Source organism: Camelina sativa, chromosome 9 (assembly GCF_000633955.1).
Source record: "Camelina sativa cultivar DH55 chromosome 9, Cs, whole genome shotgun sequence".
In the NCBI taxonomy this organism is placed as follows: domain Eukaryota; kingdom Viridiplantae; phylum Streptophyta; class Magnoliopsida; order Brassicales; family Brassicaceae; genus Camelina; species Camelina sativa.
Window position 1 is genome coordinate 24,567,812 of NC_025693.1, and position 27,221 is coordinate 24,595,032.

A 27,221-nucleotide genomic window follows, 5' to 3' on the forward strand; every position below is an offset into this window, starting at 1 on the left:
CCATATCATTTTTGCTTACTTTTTAGTATTGTGGTCTTTAAAGAAAATGATAACGCGCGTGTAGCTACAATTTACAGTTACAACTTACAACCAACTTTATTTAATTTCTACCAAAATTACAGAGTGACACAAAATCCATGTGAGTCAAAATCCAAAACCCAATGAAAACTATTTCTACCTAATTGACAAATGTCATGCCTACCTTATTTATGTCAAAAAGTTTTCTTTCTTGTTTCTTTTCTAAATTAAAAAAAGAAAAATATGTTGAATACATATAACTATGTAATTTATGTATGTATGTTGAAGAAAACGAACCGAAGGAATCATCCAATCTCCAAAGATAAACAAAACTTTTTAGACTTTTTAGTAGTTCCGGTGGGTGAATCAGTAGAGTTGGTAAGTATTTTGAATCTTAATCATTAACCTAAACTTGTTAAGGTAGGTTTTCTAATTTCTATCTCTATGCCCATATGATTGATTAGTTTTTGAAACTGGATTTGTATATTTATTAGTATTGATTTAGCTTTTGCTTTTTCAACCAAAAAAAAGGGGAAATTTATATCATAAGATAATAAATATAAGCTCTCTCTGTGGGCACATAGTCCAAGAACTTTGATATACGCTCCGATAAAGGAGGGAGATAGAGAGATGAGAATGAGAGGAAGATGAAGAATCAAACTTAGAAGAGACAAAAAAAAAAGACATTCTTATCCTTCTTAATTCTTTCTATTCTTTGATAGGAGGAACAACTTTTGGATTATCCTTCCTCTCCCCTCCGGTTAATCCCACCGTTTCTTACATTTTCCTCTGTTTTTTTTCCCGGGAAACAGAAGGAAAATTTTCTTTTTTTTTTTTTTCCGGGAAAGGAGAGATCTTTGTGAATTAGGTAGCTGCCCTTATCTTTAAAGTATTGTTTTGAGGTAGAAAGATTATATTTTTTTCTTTCTTTTGGGTCTTGTGAATCATGAACTTCTCCTTCTCTGTTTTTGCTATGCTGAAACTTTGTTTTAATGGCAATGTTGTTTATTTGGGTCTTTAAATCCAGGTCGCGTGGCTTCATTGTTGTGGTTTATTCAATTGGAGGATGAAACAAAGGTTACTGCTTTTGTGTGGTTCTTAAAGCTAGGGTTTTTGGGAACGTGCTTTTATATCTGTCTGTGTGTATCTGCATTTTTGAGATTTGGGGTTGTGGTTATATAACTCATGGATTCAGAATTGAGATTTGCTTCAAAAGATGTGGTGAAATGCTGTGATGTGGGTTGTGATTATTCTCTTGGGGCATCATCATCTTCTTCAGATCCTTGGACTAGAACGGTGAAAAGAAAGTTCAACGAGTTCAAAGAAGGGAACATGTTGTTGTTACGAGGTTCTTCTGATTCTTCTTCCAACGCTAAGGTACTAGTTGAGAATGAATGTGCAGCTTTGCTTGAGGTTCTTTCTAGCCAAAGGAAAACAGTCAAAGATCTTCATTTAGAGCTTGAAGAGGAGAGAAACGCTGCTGCATCAGCGGCTAATGAGACAATGTCTATGATACTGAGGTTGCAGAGAGAAAAGGCTGAGATACAGATGGAAGCTCGGCAGTTCAAAATGTTTGCTGAGGAGAAAATGACACATGACCGAGAAAAGCTCACGGTTTTGGAGAATTTGTTGTATGAGAAAGAGCAAGCTATCGAGGCCTTGACTTATGAGGTCGAAGCATACAAGCATAAATTGTTGAGCTATGGGGTTTCTGAGGCAGAGATGCATGAGCAGATACTTGGTTTTGGCAGAGACTCTAGCACGGTTGGTTTTGATGTTTACCCTTGTGAGTATACTTCTTTGAAATGTACTGTGGATGAGAACCCGAGCGGACCAGACGGTAATGTTGAGGTTGAAGAAAAAGTGATTGTTGGTCAGTCTCCAAGATGGCCATATTATGATCCTAATTCGCCTTTAGGAACTGCAAAAGATATTAAGGGGACATGTTTTGCAGACTCTCCTATGTCTAGTAGTAGTGACAGAGTTTATACTATTGACTCAATTCACGTGGGAGTTTCTGAAGTTAAGATTGATGATGAGCCTAATAAGATGAGTAAGGGAAAGTTAAATGGTGATCATTGGAATTCTCCGAGATACCAAGAACCGTTCACAGCTCAGCAAGGAGTTAACGAGCCAGATATCGAGAAACTTTACACAAGGCTTCAAGCACTTGAAGCAGACAGGGAATCACTGAGACAGATCATTGTATCTATGAGGACAGACAAAGCTCAGTTGGTGTTGCTGAAAGAAATCGCACAGCAATTAACAAAGGAAGCCGGCACAACAAACAGGCGAAACCCGGTTTGCAAAATGCCATCTTTTAAAGGATTCACTGTAGTAACGGTTTTCAAGGTATCATATAATCATATAATAATGTCTCCTATCTAACTCTCTCATGTTGCATATTGCTTTCTGAAACTCTGAGTACGCCTCTGAAGTTTACTCTCTGTTGTTCTTGCGTTTTCAGTGGATTGTATCTTTCGTTTCTTGGAAAAGAAAAGCCAGGCGAAACAAGTAAGCAGAATTATGCTTTTTTGGTTCACAGTTTACTGTTATTGCTTTCTGATGAATTCGAATTTATGTTGCACTGCAGGTACGTGTATGAGTTGTCAGCAAATAATAAGGGGATGCTTATGATGCTAGGCGAGGGATCTGGAACAAGGAGATGGAGATGTTTAACAAGTTCACATGTCTAGATTTTTCCATTTTTTATCAGGTTTCTTTGGAGTAGTTAGTGCAACATATAAATGTACATTGCTCTGTAGTCTGTACTCCAATCAAAATATGTTCAGAATCTGGTTTGAAATTATTAATCCAAAGTTCAAAGGATTTCTTTGGCTCTAACATATCCTCTGGCCATGATCACAACAGTAACAGGGTTTGACACAAAAATGTCACTATACGATGCATTAAAAGATTAAGAAGGTTCAAACCAACGTCTTCTTGTGCATTGCCAACAAAAGTGTTTCTGGATATGTTCAGCCATATTACCAATAACATTACCACTGGGTTGATAACTTGTTTTGGAGGACATTCACTCATACATATAGTGATGAAAACCAGAAAAATACATAGGATTCAAAGCAAATACAGATCACGAGGGAGACAGCGAAACTGTGTAAGACTTGTTGCAATACTTCAAGCTCTTAAGATAGCCTGATTGAAGCTGAGGACATATCACCGCTCCAGGAATGCCAGGCGCATCCTCGTTTGTTTCTCCTGTGCCTTCTCTGACTCGAGACTCAGGGTCAGTCTTTTCAGGGACTTGTGGTAGACCAATGTTTAAGTTAACCGAGGTTTGCTCAGTCCCAAAGCTGAATTAAGCTCACAGAATGTTAGCATTTACTTAAAAACACTGAAATTTTTTAGTTTGGAAGAAAAGAGTAGGGATTTTGCATCAACGAACCTGGCTTCAAAGTTTTGTCCATTAGCACCCACAATTGCACAAATATTGCTAATAATCCAAGGCGGAAGATATTCGCCTTTAATCTCAACACAGTAACTTGTAGGTTCTGTTCTTACGTTCTCTGTGCACTTGATCTGGAAATCAAAGAACAAATATTCTCCGTGTTATCATATCGAATAAGGATGTCACAACAAGAGAACCACAGAGTAAACCATCAAATGTGTGTTTATACCTCGGGAGAAGACAGCGCAGCATTTTGAAATAGCACTGGTGAATATAATACAGGAACGTCTGCAGTGGGAAAAAATCCAAAAGAAGACCTACACATGATTGACAAATAATGGTTATAATCATTATCAAAACTAGTTAACGAGATGTACATGAGCACAATATGTAATTTATTTTCCAAGAGATTCGAACCTATAATTTAAGAAAAGATCATACAATCCATGTACGCTCTCATTTCCGACAAAAGCCAAGAACGATTCTGGAGTATTATCTATGTTAGAGACAGAACGCAAACGACGAACCTGCATCCATTACAAGGATCAGAAAAATACGCCAATAATCTCTCATATAAGTAGGTGCTTCACATGGTTCTTAAGAGTGAGAGATACATGTAGACAGAAATATATTTCCTGAATAGATAACAAAATGCGCACAAACCTGGCCAAGGTTATGATTCTCTATCTCTGAGAGTTCAGCAAGATCTTCATCAGTTGTCTGGTCCATTTTAGTTTTGCAAAGAGGCATGGAGTAGCAGATGTCCTGTGGAAAACATAGTCAAAGCAAACTTAGTAAAGCATTGATGACCACGTCTTTAAATGTTAGCACAAGGTTTGTATAACATATGAGCAAAATATAATTGATAATGTAATAGTTCTCTCATGATGTCTCAATGAATGCAAAACACAAACAATCTACTTAAATTAAATAAGGCAAAAGGCTTAATAACACTGAGGGAACATATCTTACAAGATCTTTAAGCATGGCTCTCAATCTTCCAGTCGACTGGGTGATATAGCCATTGCATGAGCGTTTGACACCCCCTGACTCACAGCTTCCAGTGAACATTGCCACAAACTGAGAAGTACAGACTACACGCCAAATAATGCACAATTAAGTTTAGTTTCATTTCAAGAGTTTAGCATACGTGTCATTGACTTAAGAGAGATGGAGCATGGCAAAGAAGCTGTGCACTAATTAAGTTCACATTTGAATAGCAACAAAGGTTGACTTGACTTTTATGCACCTTCGCCAAGACAAAAATGTTAAAGCAAGGTTTAAACCAAGTTCTTCTAAACGTAAGTTTTAGTGATTAACAAAACATAGAAGGATCTATGTCTGCTGAAAAAAATTCCACCTACATGCATACAGTATGTAAGCACTACAAGTTTGCAGAGCCATTGAAGTCGTCTTCATTAACCCAGTGCGTTATACCAAAAAGAAAAATCGCATCCAAATCAGACGAAAATAAGATGGAATTACCATAGAATATTTTGCAGAGATTCTTCCGAAACATAAAATATAGATTTCGAAAAGCATCCTCCCATGCCAATTGTCGTTTTTGTAGGAAATCAACTTCACCTGATATAGCAAAAAGAGGATCTCTTTATATACATATTAAGAAGGAAGATGACTGACAAGAAGGTATAGCTCAAGAACTTTCGTTAATTCGTTAACAAACCTGATCCAGATGCTAACAATGCCGATATTAATTTAGGTGGCAAGGAGGACTGAGGATAAATCCACGAGTTTAGCGACATAGAATTTAACACCTGTGTAACCACATTTGATCCAGAACTATTGCTACCCTGATTTGCCACATTACACGACGGCAACTTCAGCTGTGGCATACCATTGTAGGTACTACCCATGATTGACCTATGTAACCTGGAACAACATTAGAATAGAAAATAATAGATTGCGTCAAACTTCGGATGCAAAAGAAAAGCACTAAGTCAACATGATTTAATAAGAAAAAGAAGAGAAAGTAAAGGGAATACTTCTGTATGATAACAAAACATATTTTCATATAGCATCATCAATAAGTGGTATGTGTTAAACTAATACGAGATGTCAAGGAGAAATCAGCCAGAATCAAGTACAGCCAACATATGATTATATTCTTATACAAAAATGTACAGTAATATCAAAATACTTGCCAATTTAACGGAGAAGAGGAAACAAGTCGAGCATATGTCTTCATGGAAAGGTCCAGAGGAATCTTTTGCCCATGAACTTGGAATTCGGACATGAATTTTTCACTTAATGAATCCCCAGTTATGTCGGCAGGATGAAGCGGCAATGGTTCACAAGTGGCAAGTCCTTTCAATGCTTTATTCTGATGAAAGATGATATCAGTTCCACCAGGACCACGATACATAACCAACTGACAGTATCAAAGACTACCGAGTGAAACATACCATATCAATATCTGGGAAGCAGGATACTTCGTCACCCCTGGTTGAAAGTTCCGTGACACTGCGAAATATGCTTTGGCTACATCTCTCAGTTGTTTGACGAGCGTCAGCCTTACCATCATCAGAAACTTCAGTAGAAGCACTATTCTCCTCACTGCCAAGACATCAAAACATTAACATAACTTGAAGCAGAGAAAAAACTCAGCTAACTCCAGATAGAAACTGCCGAGGGGTTTTACCGAATAAGTTGTCTTTTGTTGGCAGCAACATTAGAGAGTAAAGAAACATTGATTAGGCTGCTGGATTGCTTCACACCATTTTCCTGCGGTAAAGACAAATAAATTATTAAAAAAAAGATGACAACTAAACTACAATTTTTGTAAAGAGAATCAAAGGAATCAGGAATTAGAATCAGAGAAGTTGTGAACCTTAGAGTTTTCTTTGCCAGAGTGCATCCACGGCCTAGCCTTTTTGACAGGATATAGTTCATTCATACGCATCTCTATGTACTTTGGATTCTTCGAAAGCTCTTGTTTCTTGAGCCCATTTTCTCTCTCAGTGCTACAGCCAAGATAATCAAGTAAGAAAAATAAAAAGTTCAAAAACTCGAAGACATGATGATTTTTTACCTTTTGCAAGGGCGCAATGCATCAAAAGCTTCTTTAGTTTGGTCAACAAACGCAGTCCGCTTCAATTGTTCTCCCTGTTCAGTGAAAAGGGTATTTTTGAGTAAACAAATCATTCAAAAATAACTTCCAAAAACTCAACGAGTGAAACACTGCACAACGAAGAGAAAGAAACAAACTTACTCTCAGTTCAGAAGGTGTCTTCCTCTTAGGCTTCGGCGCAGCTTTAGACCCTCCACTCATCTGAAGAGAAGTACCAAAAGCACCAGGAGCAACTACTTTCGCCATTTCCAAATGGATACTACTGTTCACTTGATCCCCAGATTAACCTACTCAAATTACCAAATCTGAGACACAATCCGGAATCTCATTATCCCACTCTAATTTCATTTACCAGCAAAATCTATTTCGAAATAAAAAAATCGAATCCGGTTCAAAATCATAGAGTTATCCATAGCAACCCTAATTCTCAAACACCATTGAACCCTAGAAACTGGTGGGTAAGCACCGGCGAAAAACTTAAAAAGGTAAAAAAACGGAGAATTACAAACATAAAAATCAAATCGAAGCTAAGAGCATACTCACCACGCTCCGATGGTTAATCTCTTAGCGATGCAGACGTAGAAACCCAGCGGCGTAAAGCGATATCGCCGATTAACGAGGTCGTCGTGGTGCGAATCTCCACGGCGAAGCAGAGCTAGGGTTTTTTTTTTTTTGTTATTCTTTCCCGTGATTAATTTTAAGGGGAAATAAAACAAAAAAAAAATTGGTGAAAGTGAGATTGGAGGGAAGAGGAAAGAGCGTTTCAAAAATATTTGGTCCAAAACATTTTGGGGTTCCCTCTCCCTCCCGTACTAACAGTGAAACTAACGCCGCTAGTTTTTAATAAAGGCTCCTATTGGTAACCAATCTTTTAAAAGAGGCGGTTACCAATCGGAACCAAGTTTAAAAGAGGCGGTTAAAAAATTTCCAACGATTATAGAGAAAGTAGTTAAAAAGACAACGATTAAAGATAGCGGATGCAAAAAATGGTATTATAAAAAAAAAATGGTTGAATATTTAGATTGATTGACAACATTGTAACGGTCGAATAGTATAAGTAAATAAATTATAAAAATTGATATTTGTTTAGTTAAAATATGAAAAAATGGAATAATAAATTTTTTATTTAATTCATAATATAAATTATTAATACATTTAAATGATATTAAGGAAATTATCAAATGTGATATTAACAAAATTATCAATTGTTTAATTTTAAATCTCCACTATATAATACTAGGACTCAGACCCCCCGCGATATCGCGGAGAACGTATTTTAGAAAAAAAAATATATAAATTTAAAATTTAAAATTATACATTATGAAATCATTTGAATGTAATAGAATAGTTTGAATACATAAACTGTTAATAAAAACATAATCATCAAAATGAAAATTTATAACAAAAATATTATGTAGAATAGACGCAACTTTACAAAACATATTGTTTAAAGTATTATAAATGTAAGATATTTTTATGAAGAATTATGGTAAAGAGCTACAATTAAAAACAATCATTATGACAAAGTGATTCTTACTGAAAATATTGAACTAATGGTTATAATGAGTAATGTATTTTTATATTAAATAATTATAATTTAAAATATATTTAATAATGAGTGAAACAGTATCAACGGAAAATTAAAATCAAAATACATAACTTTTAAGAACAAAATAAAATAAATTTTAAATATTAAAATAGTTTTTAACAAAAGTTACGATAAATAGACGCAACTGTAAATTCTATATTAAGTTTTATTAAATTTCTATGTTACTATATATAATCATTTCTAAAATTTTAGTTAGATGACAGAATAATATTGAATATTAGATATTAAAAAAATAAAAAATTAATATTCAACGAATAATAATTTGTTAGTTATTGATGAAGAAACAAATAAATAGAGAGATCAAAAGATATGACTACTTAAATATACACACTTATTAGAACGAAAAGTTGTGATGAAAAAAATATGAATAAGATATAGTGCTTCGCAACGAACTGTGCAGAATTAGTAGCGATGATACAAGCCTCTGAAGATTGGCCTGCCTTCTCAAAATTTTTAGATGATTTCCACACTCTGAGGGCGGCCTTTCCACTATTTTCCTTGTCGAAGATTTTCCGTTTCTCAAATCTGAAGGCGGATTGTCTTGCATGGTCGTCTAGATCTCTTATTTTAGCATCTTCTTTTGTAAACACTTTCCCACCGGTTTGGACTACCAACCGTGGAGTTCTTTTCTAATTAATGTTTGGTTAAAAAAAAAAGATATAGTGAAAAGATACAACTCTTCAATGAACAAATACAACTGTTTGAGTTTTTTAAAAAGAACAAATAAAACTATTTTTTTTTACAAAAAATACTATGAAAAGTTGCAACTGCTGTTCTCATTTATTCAGATTGTTATTATTATTATTAAATATTAAAATATTTTTTTTAAACGGAAAGTTAAGATAATAGACACAACTGTAAATTCAGTATTAAGTTGTATAAAATTTCTCTATTGCTATAATCATTTCTAAAATTTTAGTTAGATTATAGAATATATTCAATTATCTAGACTCAACATAAAATGGAAAATTTGTTTCAACGAACTTGTTAGTTAGTGATGAAGAGACAAATATAAAGAGAGTTCAAAAAGCATGACTATTTAAATAGACACACATATTAGAATGAAAAGTTTTGATGAAAAAATATAAATAAGATATAGTGAAAAGACACAACTCTACAATGAACAGATACAACCGTTTGAATTAAAAAAAAAAAACAAATAAAAACATTTTTTACCCAAAGGTACTACGAAAAATCGCAACTCTTGTTTCTGCACTTGATTATTCCTACAAACTCATATAAACTGCTTTTAAATATAAGACATCTTTATTACCATATTCAAAAGTCAAATCCAAAAGATCATTATATTATCCATCTAACTCTTGGAAAAAGACTCTAGGTATAAAATTAACTAAAAGTTGTAAATTAGATTCATCATTCCAAAAATCTTTTGTTAAATCAAGAATTGGAGGAATCTCTTTACTTTTAAAAGAAGGAATGCTAGAGAATAAATTAGAGGGCTGTAAAAACCGTTGAGATTGAAATTTTATATTATTTGGTGTCATGACAAAAAAATGAAAACAGTTCAAACAGACAAAGATATATAGATTTCAAAAGATACAAATATTCGAATAGACACAACTCTACAATGAAGAGTTGCCACTTTACAAAAAAACCGTTACAATGAACAATCGCAACTTTGTGTGACTTTGTGTAAAACACACAATTTAAGTTTTTTGCTGACTTTTTTGGAAAATTATTCAAAAAGTACGATTGAAAAAACACAACTTTTGGTGGTATTTATTCAGATTGCTATTATATATAAGTACTTCCTTAATTTATATATATATATAACTAAAAGTTGTAAATTAGATTCATCATTCCAAAAATCTTTTGTTAAATCAAGAATTGGAGGAATTTCTTACTTTTAAAAGAATGAATGCTAGAGAGAATAATTTAGAGAGTTGTAAAAACCATTGAGATTGAAATTTTATATTATTTTGTGTCATGGCAAAAAAAATAAAAACAGTTCAAATAGACAAATATATAGATTTCAAAATATACGAATATTCGAATAGACACAAACTCTACAATGAACAGTTGCAACTTTACAAAAAAGCCGTTACAATGGATAATCGCAACTTTGTGTAAAACACACAATTTAAATTTTCTACTGATTTTTTGGAAAATTATCCAAAAAGTACGATTGACAAAAACAAAACTTTTGGTGGCATTTATTCGAGATAGATTCATCATTCCAAAAATCTTTTGTTAAATCAATAATTAGAGGAATTTCTTGATTTTTAAAAGAATGAATGCTAGAAAATAATTTAGAAAAATGAATAAACTGTTGAGATTGAAATTTTAGTTGATTTTGTGTCATAACAAAAAAAAATGAAAATAGTTCAAACAGACAAATATATCTAGATTTCAAAAGGTACAAATATTCCAATCAACACAACTTTACAATGAACAGTTGTAACTTTTCATAAATAACCGTTTTAATAATCCATCACGACTTTTCAGAAAATATCCAAAAAGTACGATTGAAAAAACACAACTGTTAGTCGCGTTTATTCGGTTTGTTATTATTATATAGATTAAAAAAATCATAATCTCCATTAAAAAAGTAAGTTACTATTCAAATCACAATCTTGACTTAATATGTGTTGCTATTTCTTCTCAATATATCTTTTTAAAGGTAAAGCCAAAAAGCAAAGAAATATACACTATGCAACTTTTTGTGAAAAAAAAAAACTGTGCAACCTCTTTATAATACAAATGTTGGTTTTTGTTAGTGGTTAGAATTGGTGTTTGCAACCGCTTACTCTAACCATGATATCCAACCGCCTTCTTCAAAAGATTTATTATTTGGTGATCATTGGAGCGGTTCGCTTGCAAAAGAGGTGTTTGATTGCTTCCAATCAGACCCAATATTGTTGACTAAAATGTCTCGAGCCACGATTCCGGTTTATAAAACATTCGGTTTGGTTTTGGTCCAGATTATAGACATTAGACCGGGTTCAGTTAATGAATCGTGAAAATGGGATCGGTAAATCGGTTTATTATTCTCACACATAGAAGGCCTCCAATTTATACGCTTCAACACTTGGGGTTATGTGTAACATAACCATCTCACTAGCAGCTCTGGCTATGCCTATGCTATGATTGCACCAATCTTAAAGGAGGGCCTTTGTTCAAAAGACACCTTTGCCAATGAAATAGTCGTCCTAGCTACCTTCTCCTGGTGAATCAGAATCCTCACTCCGGACATAAGCTTTTTGTTTCACACCATTGGTCTTATTATCAGAATCAGCTTCATCATCAGCATATATAATCAGAATTATTGGGATTTTTCTTTCATTTCTGTATCTTCCCTTTCGTTTGGATCGATACTTGGGGCTTCATGAGTAATGGTGTCTTCCGCTCTCATTGTACATATGTATGTTGTTGATCTGATGTTTTCTTTATTACAGTATGTGTTTTATTAGTCTCCTGATTAAGGAAATAAACTGTCATATCTACATATTATATACTAGTCTCTCTTACTTATTTTGATTTCAGTTAGTATCCAAAGAAAAGAAAAATCGTTGGTAGAGGGTACCCCAATAGATTAATGTCATCTCATCATGTCCTTTTGTTCATATTTAAGAAGAAATAAAGTGATTTTAATATGAGATAAAATATAATGAAAAACTCTATCAGCTTCGCTTCAATGAATAAATTATTAAAATGTGACGAAAATTTTTTTTAAAATTAAAATACATGTCTCCAGTGCAAATAGAGGTTGGTGAGATGGAGAGAATGAATAAATTTTTTTGGGCTGAGTCAATTGATCAACAGCTTGTGTAGTCTGTCAATGTATGGCCTTCTTCTGTATGCTATCTCCTCCAACTGTTCCTATTCAACAGTCAGAAAAGCAAATCTTTATAATATCAGTTTAATAGATTTTCCGACACACCAAGATTACAACATCTTGCATGTAAAAATAATAGTATTTAACATATAAGCACCAAGATCCAACTACATTATTACAGAGACACGTGCTACAACGAGTGATCACGTGCCAAAGCTGGGCCTAGCTAGCTGAGGGTGGATCCATGTGATACCACATCATGGGCACATGAGGCCATGACTGACATCGACTTCATAACGTGACCAACTTGTATATGCATGTGTGCGTATGTCTCATATCAGATTTTACTTTGTGCATATATACAGTGTAATAATATAGACTGATAGACAGAAGTTAAGATAAACAAGAATTTGACCATTACATGTGGAAAAGGCACATGTTAGATTATGCTAAATTAAGAATCATTTATCCCAATTGTATTAATGTAATTATTAGAATCATCTAATGATGATAACTGGATACGTGTGTGGTTTTTCCCAATGATGGTTGCAAATTGCAATAGTACTTAATTACTTAACAAACTATGTCGTCACTTGCGATATCTTCTTAGTGAATGATGTTAGAGACGACTGATGATAAGCAATACTGAACTAAAACATGTCATTAATTCAAAGGTTTAGAAATAGAATGACAATTACCTGATATGGGAGGAGTAGAATAAGAAAGGGGTTTTGAGAAGGAAGGTGGTGGAAACCCGATAGCTTGAGATTGATGATAAGGATAGACAGTGTAGAAAGGCACCATTGGACTTGCCCCAACCATAACTCGCCCTCCACCATACATATGATGTTGGTAATATTGCGGTTGCGGTTGTGGTTGCATTTGTGCATAGTGCCCGTTCATATAGGTTGCTCCAACGTATCCAACTTTCTGTTCATTAATTCCACCACACAAAAATAGTTTCATGAGTGAAAAACTCATAGTTTCAACCATATATATATATATATATATTTTTTTTAAATAAAGAAATCAGAGGACTTACTTGATTGAAGGTCGTCATGTTCGGGGCGACGTAGGTGGAAGGGTACCTTTAATTTATTTAATATCAACACCAGACATATCAAACACCTTATTAACTCATGACGTACATCTTGAAGAAGATTAGACCGTAGAAAATAATTTACCCATAGTAAGGAACGGCTTGATGATGTTGTTGTTGTTGAAGTTGATGTTGGTGGTGTGTGAATCCGGCCGGGTAGTACCATTGAGCCTGATTCCCTACATGTGGTGGCGTGGCCCTGTTCCCATTTTTTTGTCCTTCATATGTCAAAAACATCATTGATGATAAAGTTAAGTTTGGTTTTGAAAATTTTGATGGTTCCAAAAAGTTTGAATAATTATGGCAAAGTAGACTTTCGGTTCAATTCATATGAAGATTTTAATCCTTGAAAATGTCACCTAACTATGGGAGTGTAAATGAATAGACCTGCCTAGATAAAGCTCTAAGCATTAGATCATATACATGATCAAAGCACACGATCCACACCCATATGCATGCAATAATTAACGATTCACTTCATAATTTTTGCATAGTAAATTTTCTAGATGAGACATTATGGCCAATATTTATGTGTAGATAACTTTTTTTTGTAAATGAAAAACTTTAGATGGACCTTGTTGTTGAGGAGAAGCCATGGTGGGGGATTTACGAAGGCGACCACCACCGAGGGAGGCGAGATTGCAGTTGGCACGGCGGCCATTGATGACCGGAGTCGAGTCTTCGCAAGCTCTCTTTGCAGCTTCCGCATCTTTGAAAGTCACCTATATAAAAAAAAAGTAATTAAAGACAAAATGAGAAAGGAACAAAGAAAAAAAAGAAAGAGGGAAAATAAAGAGAGAAAAGAACAGACAAAGCCATAGCCCTTGGAACGGCGAGTGAGTTTGTCGGAGATGATAACTGCCTCCAAGATGTCACCATACTTGATGAAATGATCATACATTGCTTCTTTGTGAGTATCCCAAGCCAATCCTCCTACGAACACTTTGGTCAGCTTCGTGTCTCCGAAACATCCGTTCACGTTGTTACTCGTCGTCATTGGATCGTGTGTTGTGTGTGTGAGAAAGAGAGAGACAAGAAAGATAGAGAGAGAAGGAGAGTGAATTCAATTATATAAAAAATCAGGGAATAAAATACAGTAATAAATAAAGAATTTGTTTAAAATAAAGAGTGGCAGATTGGTGGACAGGTAAGTCTTAACGTGATCACTACACCGTTCAATATGTCTCTATTCACTTCTATATCTCTTGATACGATAGGGAATACAAATCCCCCCGCAAACGAAAAACTCATAATAACACTGCCACGGCCGGATGGACCATGCATACGTTTCAGCAATGTTGTTGATTAAACTAGTCCTAGCCATGTTAAACCGGTGCTTTGGACGGCAAAATCTATTAAAAGTATATACACTTCATTGTTTTTTTTTTACAAAATATGTTGTGGTGCAATGATAAGATCAGCTTGATTGGCTTCCCAAAATGTAACTTTTGTTATTGTTTTACATTTATGTTTATAATTGAACCCCAAAGTCACCAAAAATAAACCGATTTCAGTTTACATTTATGTTTATAATTAGAGTAAACTGATTTCAGTTTTTCTTTATCCGACCTCTAAATCTGAAATCTTAACATAAATNGCTATTCACTTTTATATATTATGCATCTCTTGATACGATAGGGAATACAAATCCCCGCAAACGAAAAACTCATAATAACACTGCTACGGCCGGATATGGACCATGCATGCGTTTCAGCAATGTTGTTGATTAAACTAGCCATGTAAACCGGTGCTTTGGACGGCAAAATCTATTAATATTATATGGACTTCACTTTATTTAAAAAAATATGTTGTGGTGCAATGATGAGATCAGCTCGATTGGCTTCATGATATATGTCCCAAATTTTAACTTTTGTTATTGTTTTACATGTATGTTTTTATAATTGAATCCCAAAGTAACTTTTTTTTTTGCTTTAAGCCCAACAACACCAAAATAAAATTGAAAATTAGAGTAAACTGATTTCAGCTATTCTTTACCCGAGCTTCAAATCTGAAATCTTAACATAAATCAAATTGATTTACATAACAGAATCTAGTTATTTTTCAAATTCATCATAAATTTATTATCAGAATTGTCGAATTTGATTCGAAGATATTTCAGTCAACTGTTTATGAGCGTTATAAAAGATGTGATTTGCCTTGAATGGATGACTTAGGTTTTTAAGAGTTTGACTATCTTGAAACTTGAAAGAGAATTTACATAGCCATCGAGATTAATACCGAGTGTTTTAAAAACCCCGTACAAAAATCAAGTGAAGTCACCCGATGCTTCATCTTAGTTTTAAAGATATACTCTGTATTTTTATTTTTATAAAGATTATTGGATAAAGCTTACAACATACATGAGATCTCTCTTTCTCTCTTATTATGTGTATTCTCTCCATCTTATTCTGGAACGGGAACCAGACTTGGAACGTAAACAAAGTTGGTAAGACAAGGGTTACGTTTACCTCTAAAGGGTTGTCCCGTCTCAACTTGTATTTTGATCCCACCCTGGCCAATTTCGTAAAAGCTGGGACAAGCATAATCCTCTCCCACAACTTTATCGCACCATAACACGATAGAGTCGGTCTTGTTGATAAAGAATGACGGTACATTCATGGGTCTGTATTCGAAGAAAAAGGGATATAAGATGGGGAGATCAGGGCGAGCCACATTAAAATACTTACTCCATGAGACAACCCCATCAGTCACCTTGTTTGTGACCCACACCTCCATCTCCCTTGTTTCGTCTCCAACGCATTGACGAAAGTCACGAAACAAAGAAAGCCTATCTACTCTGAAACCTGATAAGGCAACTGTATCAATAATCTCACGTCCGGTAGTAGCACTTAGCCTCACCTCAAAGGGAAACCAACATATGTGCTTAAATGTCTCCTTGGTAAAATCGAAACTTATGATGAAGGTTTTCTGATTCCCATTAACCTTAGTTTCAGCAATCCAATACATATTTCCATTCAAAGACACATATTGATAGGGAAAACGCATAGACCAATCCAAAGTAGCAGAAAAGGCTCTCCAGAGTTTAGACTTGAAGTCATATATCTCAACTTCCCCAGCTTCCAAATACCACCAACTAATTCTCAAAATCTTGTAGCTGTCACGGTTGTTGTTGTTGTCGTATCCAAAACCGTATCTATCTGTTATATGTTGAGAACTGGATTCAACAAATTTGACCTGGCCCAAAACAGGATTCCAAACTGCAAGGTTGACGTACCTTGGTCCTCTTTCTCCGTACCATCGGCATAGCAATAATCCATTGCAGTGAGAAGAAATAGCAACAGAACTAAACTCGGCTGGAACTGGTAGACGTAAGAGATCTAGGGTCGCCGGATTGATGATTTCAGCATTATCAAGACAAAACCGCATCAACCTTTCCTTGGAGAGACCCAAGTGCTTGTAGATGAATCTCTTGTCGTTGCAGAGAGCGTACCATTGTTTGCTGGTCCTTTTGAAACGTATCAGGGATTCCATTGGAACCCTAGAGATGATGTCTTCTACTAGATCAAAAGGCAGCGACGAAGAAGCCATATATGGAACCCTTTTTCTAGAAGGGATTGTTCCTAGCGTACAGCCACGATATATCGTCTAGGGTTTCCCACAATTTTTTATCCACATATAAATAAAAAGACTATACGTACTAAACCACTAAACCCTAGGGTATCTTGTTTTCGATACTATATGGAAACAAATCCAAATCCTCCGAGCTTAGTAAAAATCTACAAAAAAAGAAAAAAAAAAACTTTTCACCGAACGTCAATTATATATATAAATTCACTTGAATTTGTTTGTCATTTACCGTGTTGACAAGCATAGTAAGGAGGAAGGTCACAAGGACTTGAATTCCAAGCAACGTGCGAACAACAATACGTTGGTGATTTATTTATCCCAATCTTGATGGGTGTGGTGTGGGGAGATTTATTATATCTATCCCGATTTTGGTACGTTGGTGAATCGAAGTGAAGGTTTTTCAGATTCTTGATATCTTTGCTATCTATTCCTTTGTTGTTTAATGTGTATTTGATCTGCTTCAGAGAGACATTTCAAGCTACACAACATGGTACTATGGTAGTATGGTTCATAATTAAGCATAAGGAAAAGAAAAGAAACATATGGCGTTGGTGTTAAATTACCGTGGATCTGATTGAGTCAAGAGCTTGTGATGGGCCAATAATGGGCTCAACAGAAACAGTAGAAACGATAGAATCGATTGCACAATAAGAAGAGGAAAGCCAATGCAGTGCAGACAGATGAGAGATATGAGGAAATTGAATTTCACAGTGTGCTAATTAATTTTGTTAAAAATGTAGTGCAGCTTTTGAAGTTGACTTAGACACCCATAAAGTTTAAGAAATTTAGCGACACTATAAAGTTAGGCTTTAAAGGGGAATCCTATCCTCCACCATCGTAAAGATTAGCTAAAAGCTTCTACTTTTTTCCATGACCTATAATAATAGATCAATTTAATTTAGTCAATTTAAAAAGACGAATATACGTGTCGACTATGAACATTTTGAATGCCATCATCCACAAAGTTGATTAAAAGAATTTGAGAAAAGGGAATAAGATAAGCTTAATGTCAAAAGATTTGTGAAAGTTTTTCATTCATTTCAAAAGTTTTGCCTTTTAATTTGGATTTAATATGTCTTCTCCAAAAAAAAGTAATAATAATTTTTTTACTACAATTTAACTTTTGAATTTTTAGGGAAACAAATTAAAAAAGTTCTATTAAAATCTTATAAAACTCAAAAGCAAATACTATCATTATTGTTAAACAGTAAATTTACATTTCCATAAATATTCAAAATCTAACTCCTATAGTTTTTTGAAGTGGCCTACCATAATCACCCTTAATTATATAGTATTTCCTAACAATTGAATTGATTAGTGTTTACAATAATGACATAAAGCAGACGCATTACCTTTCTTTTTTCCGGTCGCTTTTACTTTAATTATTTCCTTTTCACAAAACCCAAAAATCCAAAAGTCAAAATAGTCACAAGTCTCAAAAAGTCAATAACCTCTCTCTCTCTCTCACACATGAACGTCACCACCAAACAAACAACACTTCCATTGATTGATCCATCCTCATAATAAATCTCCATCCTCATAATAAATCTCCATAAGACATCCTTTAGTGTTTGCCCAAAAAAAAAAAAAAAGACATTTCTCATATGTATTTCAAAACTTAGGGGTTACCCGATCCGACTTGTTATTCATATATAAGTTCAGTTATTTAACACTTTAATCAACCAGTGTTTTAATTTCTAAACCATTTAAACATTTACAGTATATTTGGTACTATATGATATTCACTTTGTGAAACAAATTTAATTTGTCATTAGGAAAAAACAAAAGATCAGTTCAAGAAAAAACAATTGTCCGTTTATAATGGNACAAACTCTCAGTTCCCTCATCGATTCTTCAAACCCTCTCTCTTTTGTTTGTTTGCATTTCCTTGGGTTCCACTGTTTCTATCTAGGTTTTACTCATAACTCAATTCGAAAAAAATGGTGAGCAAATGGAAGAAGATGAAACTAGCTTTGAGTTTGAATCTCTGCAATTACCTCCCAAGAACCCTCGAGGAGGAACCACCATCGTCGGCTTTGAATTCAGATACTGCTTTGCTCTCTCCTCTTAACTGGCCCATGCCTCCAACGCCTTCTTCTTCTCACCGTAGAAGGTTGTCCAGAAGTAGCAGCAGATCGTCAAAGGTTTGTTACATCACGACCCATATTCTCTGTAATTGTGATAAAGCTTGCTACTTTTGGTTGCTGAGAGAATAAAAAGACTTGACCTTTTGTGGTTCATGAGTTTGTCCTGTCTTCTCTTTGATTGTTCTAAATTAATCTTAAGTGTATATATCCATATTGGGGTTTTGATTTGTTTTCTATCTTCAATGTTCATCAGTATTGTATAAGTTCTTGTCCTCCTTTGGTAGATATGTGAATTGGCAATGTTATGAAAAAAAGCTCAGATCTTTCAGCCTTGTTGTGTGTAGTTAGTTGTAACGAAGAAGGTCATGTTGTCTATTTGGTAGTTCTAGTTTTGTTTCAGTGAAGACTGAAACCTTATATTCCTTATAACATAATACTTCTCAGTATTCCTTATTGTTTGTTTCTTAAATAGCACTTGGTCTCATGTGGGTTTCTTTTGTTTTCTTCTGATGAGCTTGTTGACTCACAATTCTGCTTCTTTTGTTGTTGTTGTTCTAAAGCAGCAGACTTGCTCTATATGCCTGACTAAGATGAAGGAAGGTTGTGGCCATGCAATTTTCACAGCGGAGTGCTCGCACGCGTTTCATTTTCACTGCATTGCTTCGAATGTGAAACACGGCAACCAAGTTTGCCCTGTTTGCCGAGCAAAATGGAAAGAAATCCCTATACAGAAGCCGAGTTTGGATCTTCCTTATAATCCCTTTGACCGGTCCAATAATGATGCAGCCATTAGCCTTGTCCGCTGCTTACCTCCTTCTCAACGAGCTATAAACCAAGGGTATCCCGAGCCAGCTATGTTCGATGATGACGAACGGTTAGAGGAGCAGACTGTTTTTGTTGGTGAAACTGATGCTTTGAAAAAGGAGAACCGTTGTTCTGTGCGGATGGTGGACATGAAAATGTATCCAGAGGCCTCAGCTGTACCACAATCCAAATCTTGTGAGAACTTTGATGTATTAGTACATCTCAAAGCAGTTACTGGTAATCAGATTTCTCAATATCGCCGAGCGCCAGTTGATTTAGTTACAGTGCTTGATATCAGTGGTAGTATGGGAGGAACTAAGCTAGCGCTTCTGAAACGAGCAATGGGTTTTGTGATTCAAAACCTTGGGTCTAGTGATAGGCTCTCAGTGGTTGCTTTCTCTTCAACAGCTCGACGTCTCTTCCCTTTAACCCGAATGTCTGATGCTGGAAGACAGCTAGCTCTTCAAGCTGTTAACTCATTGGTTGCAACTGGTGGGACCAATATCGTCGACGGTCTTAAAAAAGGCGCTAAGGTTATGGAAGATAGAAGAGTGAGAAATTCTGTTGCCAGCATTATCCTTTTGTCTGACGGGCAAGATACCTATACCATGAACCATCCTGATCCAAGTTACAGGTTGATGCTACCTCAGATCCCTGTTCACTCTTTTGGGTTTGGATCAGATCATGATGCTTCAGTGATGCACTCAGTCTCTGAATTATCCGGTGGAACTTTCTCTTTCATTGAAAATGAGTCTGTGATCCAGGATGCTCTTGCGCAGTGCATTGGTGGACTTCTAAGCGTTGCAGTGCAGGAGCTGAGAGTAGACATTGAGGGTATGTGCCCAAATGTTCGAATTAGCTCGATAAAAACCGGGAGTTACTCTAGCCTTGTAACTGATGATGGCCACTCAGGATTGGTTGAGCTTGGTGATCTTTATGCCGATGAAGAGAGGGATTTCTTGGTTTCAATCAACATCCCTATCGAGGAAGATGGACATACACCATTGCTAAAGCTGAGATGTGTCTACATAGATTCTTTGACAAAGGAAACTACAAAGCTTGAAAGTCACGTGCTTCAGATTCGAAGACCAGAAAAGGTTAGTGAAGAAGAAGTTGTTCCCATTGAAGTTGTCAGGCAAAGAAACAGATTCTTAGCTGCAGAGGCAATAGCCCAAGCAAGAACTTTAGCAGAGCATGGAGATTTAGAGGCAGCTGTTACAGCGATTGAGAATTTTAGATTGGGTTTGGCAGAGATGGTTGCAGCAAAATCCCGTGATAGGTTTTGTGTTGCTTTGGACTCAGAGCTGAAGGAAATGCAAGAGAGAATGAGGAGTAGTCATGTGTACGAGGCATCAGGAAGAGCTTATATTCTTTCTGGACTTAGCTCACACTCGTGGCAAAGAGCAACAGCTAGGGGAAATTCAAGGGACGGTTTGAGCTTTGTTCAGGCTTATCAGACTCCGTCAATGGCTGAGATGCTGCGTCAGTCACAGGCCATGTTTCTGGTTAGTCCATCACATCATAGACTCATTCAGCCCTTGCTCTCTTTTGCTTCACAACCAAAACCAAGGTAAAGAACAAATTTTGACATCAATCCAATGCCTTATGTACGAGTAGTTAAGTGGAGAGCTTAAACTTGTTTTTTTTTCTGTAAAGGAAACAAGCAAAGGCGGTCATAATGTAACATAGATATGATGAATAGTTGGGTTTATAGTTTGGGAATATATTTTGTAGTAAAACTTCATTGCCTATATATACTCGAAACTTACGAAGTGCACATACATGTAACTTACTACACAACAACATTAACACATTATACAACAAGAACCCAACACAAAAGGAGACAGAAGAGAAGACACTACTCTCCAGCTAATGTTCTTGGCAAAATGAAAGAAGAAAAAAAAATTTCTAGCAAAATAAATCTCCCGAAGGAATTGTCCAAATGGAAGAGTACATCTCTGTCTCCTCATGAATCATGATCTACCTTTCTTCATCCTTGCATCTCTCTGGTTTCGGAAGTGGCTAAGAAGTTGTTGTGCCTGCAAAAGAACAATAATATTCAGATATCTCACTAAGAAACCGAACTTGCTGTCTTTATGTGTAACAGCAGAAGATGGATATAACATTCACCTTTTCTTTTGCTCTCTGTGTACCAGACTGAGACAAGGCAACAAGTGGAGGTATGGCGCCTTCTTGCAAGACCAAAGTGCAAAACTTGGGACTGTTCAGACACAGCTGAAGCAGCACAGAAGCTGCATTCTCTTTCCCTCTCTGAGATCCCAAGTCAACTGTCTCAACAAGCAATGGAATCCCACCTTCCCTCACAATTGCTTGACGCCCTTCTCCAACTGCAGAAAGATTTGCAAGAAGAGCAACTGCTTTGTCAACCATCTCCAAATCTGGGTCTAACAGCTCCACAAGATACTTCACCGCCTTAGCTTGCACGATACGAGCCTTGTTTTCGTGAGTTATCGATAGATTAAACAAAGCAGAGGCGGCATCTTTCTTTCCTCTAAATGTTCCTTTCCCAAGAAGAGTCACCAGAGCATGTATCGCTGCGTTAGACTGGCCTATTCGTTCCCTGTTGACAGGCAGAACAGACAGACTGAACAATGTTGCTGCTGAATTCTCTCTGGCACTGTCATTTCCTGTGTTCAAAACATGAACAAGCGGTTCTAATGCCCCCGCTTCCACAATTGTGGATTTGTTAAGTTCACTAATCGAAAGATTCAGAAGAGCTGTGACTGCGTGTTCTTGTGTTAGCTTTTCTTCTGAGTATAAAAGTGACAGCAGTGGAGTTATGGCACCGCAACGCCCGATGTGAACACGATTTTCAATGCTGCTAATGGTGAGATGACGTATTTCAGCTGCAGCAGCCGTCTTCACTTTGTTGGATCCGCTTTTAAGATCTTCTACCAATTTTATGGTATGTGAAGTCGTCATTGTTCCTGAATCATCTAAATCTTGTACAGAACACTCATAAGTCTTCTGCTCATGATTGACATTGCTTGAACTTTCTGAGTTTATCTTGGGAGACATCTCACTGGAGCTTTGGTGATTACCTAGTATACTTTCAATCTCATGTGTCACCGAAGGCACATAATCAACAGACGAGACAACACTGCAAACAGATTCACTCCTGCTATGAGTGTAAGACTGCCCTGGAGACAAAAGTTCGAATATCTCAAGATCCTTGCTTTGAGATTCCCCGCACAAACTGGCAGGCACGTTGATCTTTAGTTTCTCAAATCCATTACCAGTTTCATGAGATGATCTTGAGGTAAAACTGCTGCTCCTTAAAGAAAAACGAAAACTCTCGGTGCGGTTGAAGTCTTGAGAACCCATGTTATTAGCCATGGATGAGGCATCACCACCATCATAATGATGACCAGAGTTAGCAGCAAGGTTGATCCTGTTTGCCTCCAACCAACTCGTTATCATAGCCTTAACCGTGTAATTGGGAATGAGTTCTTGATGAGTCAGCACCTGCCGTGTCCTGGGACAAACAGCTAACCCGTTATCAAGCCATTTCTTAATGGATGTTCTGTCAAATGTCTGTCCTGAAGCTACTATTACCGGATCCAGCATGAGTTCCGTTGACAAAGGACATCTGAAATATGGAGGTATCGAGATACCTTTAGCCACTTCAAGAAACTCAGTTTTGAGCATGTGTTCACGGATGCACAAGACTAGTTCTATCAACTGTTCAATTTGTTCCACATTTTCTTTAGACTTGCTGGCCTGAGATCTTATCCTTTCCTTCTCCACAGCAATGCTTTCCTTCAAGAGATCCTGGTTTGATATCAATCCCAACATTTGAATGATGCTTTCCAGATGATGGTTATCCAAAGAAGTAATGTCTTCTTTCTGACTCCGTAAAGCGTTCTCCATGAGTTCGGTTAATGTCCCTTCTTGCTTAAAACTCTCAATCTCCTGCACGCAGCGCTGAAACCATTCCAAGAGATCAATACAATACAAGTGGCTGCAATCAAGACACAAAGAGCAAGAAAATGAAATATTTTTTTATAGTTTACCTCAACAACTTGTACGCTTGAAGTTTCCGGACTAGACTGTGATAACTGAAGAAGAATGCGACTAATCTCGAGAGAACAAATCTGGACCTTTCCCAACAAAACCTCGCATTGAAACACCTGCAAAAGAACAACAACAACGCACTGAATAATTTTTCTGAAAGATGCAGAGAAGCTGAAAAAACGAGACGTTTATATGCATCAACTTACACCAAACAGCTTGCTCAACTTAGGTGACCAGTCCTCTAAGAACTCCCGAGCCTGGTTAACAACGGCATCTAAATCTTCACACCCTTTATTCAAGCAGTCATCAGAAGGTATTTTGCAATCAACAACTTCGTCGAGCAACGGTTTCAAGAGCTTCAACAAAAGAACCATGTTTCCAATACATGTTTGGATAGGATTAAATCTAATGGTCTGGCAAGCAACCAGATGAAGATACCGAGATATGCTGTTAAGAAGACATCGAACAGGCACAGGATCCATTCAACTATCAAGCTGGAGACAACAACAAAACACACACATCAACATTATAATCTTCAGAATAACCTGATAATAACTTTGAACAAGTGTCGGTTAAAAAAAAAAATCTGAACACATTAAAAAGCATTTGACTGTTGGACACATATTGTCTGAAAGACAAGACTTGACTTTTGACTAGATTCAGTCATCTCTTATGGAAAAAACAGAGACTTGAACACATTCTCAACAGATGTTTCTGCTTTCTAATAAATTTCTCTGTTGCCTTATTTTAAAGGAACTATTCTTATTCAGTTCAGTTCTAATAAAGTGGAGGGGGAAAACAACAGAGAAAAATATACTTATTCCTCATTTGAATCTAATAAATAAACCTATCAAATCAACTCGAATAGACGAATACCCTAGAAAGAATCTCAACAAAAAGAAGACAATTCAACCAGAACCCAGAAGAATAAGGAAACTAAACTAAAAAAAAAAAAACCCTAACTTTATTACATAATATAACCTAAGAAATAAATGTAAGTAGGTGGAAGATGATACCCGAGAAAGAAGATTCAACTGATTTATTGAAAGCTGGAAGAAGAAAGGAATCGAGGGTTTCAAGAGAAGAAGGCGATCGATCATTCGAGCTTCTTCCAAAGTGACGACGAGTTTCCTAATTTATCTAAAGATTGGTTCTTTGCTTACACAAAGAGAGAAGAGAGAGAGAAGAGAAGAGAGTGATGATGCAGGTAACAAAAAAAAAGAAAAAGAAAAGGGAAATAGTAAGTGTTAAGTAATGGCGGGGGCCCCAAGTTGGGTTTTTTNATCAAGCTGGAGACAACAACAAAACACACACATCAACATTATAATCTTCAGAATAACCTGATAATAACTTTGAACAAGTGTCGGTTAAAAAAAAAAATCTGAACACATTAAAAAGCATTTGACTGTTGGACACATATTGTCTGAAAGACAAGACTTGACTTTTGACTAGATTCAGTCATCTCTTATGGAAAAAACAGAGACTTGAACACATTCTCAACAGATGTTTCTGCTTTCTAATAAATTTCTCTGTTGCCTTATTTTAAAGGAACTATTCTTATTCAGTTCAGTTCTAATAAAGTGGAGGGGGAAAACAACAGAGAAAAATATACTTATTCCTCATTTGAATCTAATAAATAAACCTATCAAATCAACTCGAATAGACGAATACCCTAGAAAGAATCTCAACAAAAAGAAGACAATTCAACCAGAACCCAGAAGAATAAGGAAACTAAACTAAAAAAAAAAAAACCCTAACTTTATTACATAATATAACCTAAGAAATAAATGTAAGTAGGTGGAAGATGATACCCGAGAAAGAAGATTCAACTGATTTATTGAAAGCTGGAAGAAGAAAGGAATCGAGGGTTTCAAGAGAAGAAGGCGATCGATCATTCGAGCTTCTTCCAAAGTGACGACGAGTTTCCTAATTTATCTAAAGATTGGTTCTTTGCTTACACAAAGAGAGAAGAGAGAGAGAAGAGAAGAGAGTGATGATGCAGGTAACAAAAAAAAAGAAAAAGAAAAGGGAAATAGTAAGTGTTAAGTAATGGCGGGGGCCCCAAGTTGGGTTTTTTTTTTTGCAGGTACATATATCTCTTACTGTTTTTGTTTTTGTGGAGAGTTGGTAAATCTTAAAGCTGTCTTTATTATTTTTATATGTTATTTTACTCAAAGAAGGTTATACTATTACAACAAATTTTACATTGTTGCTTTGACAAAAGATTAGTTAAGGTTTGAAATTGTGAATTTTTATTTAACTTTTTGAGATTAGGAGTAATAATGTCAAAGGAGAAGAAGATACATTGGTCCTTGGAGGGTGAGAAAGGTACAATGATTAATTTTGTTATGTTCTTGTTTTTGGGTAATATATGGCTTTCTTTATATATACATGATCAAAAAATTTCAGATCTCTTTTTTCTTTTTTTTTTTTTTTGTGTTTTGTCAACATACATATAGCAGAAGTTTTTTTAGATTATTATGATTTTCTTTTCTTTTTCACTTTTTTCTACACCAAACAGAAAAATAGTCAAAAGATATGTTGGGCCGTGTGAAACAAATTGATGGGTTAGGCCCGTTATTGTTTTGTTACGATTTGAATCTGTTTAGTGTCCTTCATAACAACGAATTCTTGTTTCTTGTCTTGTCTCAGTTTCGAAAGAAGATTTGTAATGGTCGAACGATATACTTAGATCTGGGCATTCGGTTTAAACGGGTTAAACGGTTCGGTTTAATCGGTTTTTTAAAATTTCGGTTATCTAAAAATCTTACCGAAATAACCCGAATTAAATTTCGGTTCGGGTTATTCGGTAATCGGGTTATTCGGGTCGGTTTTCGAGTTTTAAATCAATTCCGAATTGAACCGATATATTTTCTATTTCGGTTAATATTAACCGAAATACACCAAAATAAAGTTAATGGGCTCAAAAAAAACAAATCTAATTACAAACTGGTTAGAAACCCAATTAACAAAATTTTACAATAAACAAAATGACAGGCCCAACACATTAACAATTAGGGTTTTCGATACATTGCTCATGGTGAGCCAGCGGCAGGAACGGCGACGGCGATGCGAACCACGATGACAGCAAAGGCGACGGTAAACTTCCCTTTCTATCTTCGAGATGAGATCCAATTGTTGGACTGGAAGGACAAGGTCATGCTATAGTCCACAGGCGCAAACTACAGATCTACGAAAGAAAAAGAGAAGTAAATCACAAACTAAATCAATAAATCACTAACTGAATCAATAAATGACACAATAAGAGAGGTTCGAGACCATGTGAGATGCATACCTTGGGTGCCAATTCTTCGGCTATGTAATCGGGTTGGACGTGAGTCTGCTCAATATCCATTTGTGGTACAAGAAGAACAAAGAAGAAGGATTGAAACGATGGCTTCAAGTGGTAAGAAGAACAAAGAAGAAGAAGTAAAAGGAGGAAGAAGAAGAGGGTTTCTTTGTGAAGAGAGGCGGAAGAGATTAGAAAACATAGATGCGTTAAAAAATATAGGGTTTTGTCTTTTATATGGTGTTTCCTTTAACCGAGAAAACCGATCGGTTATCGTCTGCCGAACCAAACCGAACCGATAACCGAACTCTAATTATAAATCCGCCGATCGGTTTATAACAGTAAATCGGTTTGGTACCGAAAACCGAAATCGTCGGTTTATTCGGTTCGGTTTAAACG

General features: G+C 35.8%; 6 protein-coding genes and 1 long non-coding RNA gene across 14 annotated transcripts; 2 read left to right on the forward strand and 5 right to left on the reverse strand.

The window, feature by feature from the left end:
• Positions 282-2,847, forward strand: LOC104712077 (myosin-binding protein 7-like). Of its 3 annotated transcripts, none has more exons than XM_010428884.2 (4): positions 282-396; positions 1,046-2,370; positions 2,486-2,532; positions 2,612-2,847. In XM_010428884.2, exons 2-4 carry the CDS (start codon positions 1,204-1,206, stop codon positions 2,712-2,714), a joined length of 1,317 nt encoding a protein of 438 aa, XP_010427186.1. In that variant the 5' UTR covers positions 282-396; positions 1,046-1,203; the 3' UTR covers positions 2,715-2,847. The 3 variants fall into 3 exon arrangements, with proteins under 3 accessions (XP_010427186.1, XP_010427183.1, XP_010427184.1); XM_010428881.2 differs by lacking the exon at positions 282-396 and adding an exon at positions 436-920; XM_010428882.2 differs by lacking the exon at positions 282-396 and adding an exon at positions 436-886.
• LOC104712078 (protein downstream neighbor of Son-like) lies at positions 2,936-7,302 on the reverse strand. Of its 2 annotated transcripts, none has more exons than XM_010428886.2 (15): positions 7,059-7,302; positions 6,657-6,802; positions 6,477-6,550; positions 6,276-6,408; positions 6,087-6,169; positions 5,851-6,001; positions 5,590-5,768; positions 5,112-5,317; positions 4,913-5,011; positions 4,400-4,521; positions 4,091-4,192; positions 3,845-3,954; positions 3,657-3,744; positions 3,425-3,558; positions 2,936-3,332 (listed from the first exon to the last, which is right to left on the reverse strand). In XM_010428886.2, exons 2-15 carry the CDS (start codon positions 6,759-6,761, stop codon positions 3,113-3,115), a joined length of 1,806 nt encoding a protein of 601 aa, XP_010427188.1. In that variant the 5' UTR covers positions 6,762-6,802; positions 7,059-7,302; the 3' UTR covers positions 2,936-3,112. The 2 variants fall into 2 exon arrangements, with proteins under 2 accessions (XP_010427188.1, XP_010427187.1); XM_010428885.2 differs by having other exon boundaries at positions 6,657-6,820.
• LOC104712079 (probable RNA-binding protein ARP1) lies at positions 11,701-14,060 on the reverse strand. 2 transcript variants are annotated; one of them, XM_010428888.2, is made up of 6 exons: positions 13,831-14,060; positions 13,594-13,741; positions 13,105-13,237; positions 12,963-13,008; positions 12,619-12,850; positions 11,701-11,958 (listed from the first exon to the last, which is right to left on the reverse strand). In XM_010428888.2, the coding sequence occupies exons 1-6, from the start codon at positions 14,014-14,016 to the stop codon at positions 11,921-11,923; spliced, it is 783 nt and encodes a 260-aa protein (XP_010427190.1). In that variant the 5' UTR covers positions 14,017-14,060; the 3' UTR covers positions 11,701-11,920. The 2 variants fall into 2 exon arrangements, with proteins under 2 accessions (XP_010427190.1, XP_010427189.1); XM_010428887.2 differs by having other exon boundaries at positions 11,702-11,964.
• LOC104712080 (putative F-box protein At1g77650) lies at positions 15,258-17,337 on the reverse strand. Of its 2 annotated transcripts, none has more exons than XM_010428889.2 (2): positions 17,171-17,337; positions 15,258-17,062 (listed from the first exon to the last, which is right to left on the reverse strand). In XM_010428889.2, the coding sequence occupies exon 2, from the start codon at positions 16,566-16,568 to the stop codon at positions 15,423-15,425; it is 1,146 nt and encodes a 381-aa protein (XP_010427191.1). In that variant the 5' UTR covers positions 16,569-17,062; positions 17,171-17,337; the 3' UTR covers positions 15,258-15,422. The 2 variants fall into 2 exon arrangements, with proteins under 2 accessions (XP_010427191.1, XP_010427193.1); XM_010428891.2 differs by lacking the exon at positions 17,171-17,337 and having other exon boundaries at positions 15,258-16,177; positions 16,255-16,340.
• Positions 18,440-21,249, forward strand: LOC104712082. 2 transcript variants are annotated; one of them, XM_010428895.1, is made up of 3 exons: positions 18,440-18,751; positions 19,255-21,068; positions 21,155-21,249. In XM_010428895.1, exons 1-3 carry the CDS (start codon positions 18,548-18,550, stop codon positions 21,180-21,182), a joined length of 2,046 nt encoding a protein of 681 aa, XP_010427197.1. In that variant the 5' UTR covers positions 18,440-18,547; the 3' UTR covers positions 21,183-21,249. The 2 variants fall into 2 exon arrangements, with proteins under 2 accessions (XP_010427197.1, XP_010427198.1); XM_010428896.1 differs by having other exon boundaries at positions 19,258-21,068.
• On the reverse strand, positions 21,225-25,551 carry LOC104712081 (U-box domain-containing protein 3). 2 transcript variants are annotated; one of them, XM_010428894.2, is made up of 5 exons: positions 25,345-25,551; positions 23,740-24,027; positions 23,533-23,649; positions 21,629-23,443; positions 21,225-21,537 (listed from the first exon to the last, which is right to left on the reverse strand). In XM_010428894.2, exons 2-5 carry the CDS (start codon positions 24,013-24,015, stop codon positions 21,472-21,474), a joined length of 2,274 nt encoding a protein of 757 aa, XP_010427196.1. In that variant the 5' UTR covers positions 24,016-24,027; positions 25,345-25,551; the 3' UTR covers positions 21,225-21,471. The 2 variants fall into 2 exon arrangements, with proteins under 2 accessions (XP_010427196.1, XP_010427195.1); XM_010428893.2 differs by lacking the exon at positions 25,345-25,551 and adding an exon at positions 24,550-24,755.
• On the reverse strand, positions 26,382-27,013 carry LOC104712083. Its single transcript, XR_755474.2, has 2 exons — positions 26,829-27,013; positions 26,382-26,723 (listed from the first exon to the last, which is right to left on the reverse strand). It is a non-coding gene; the product is annotated as an uncharacterized LOC104712083 (long non-coding RNA).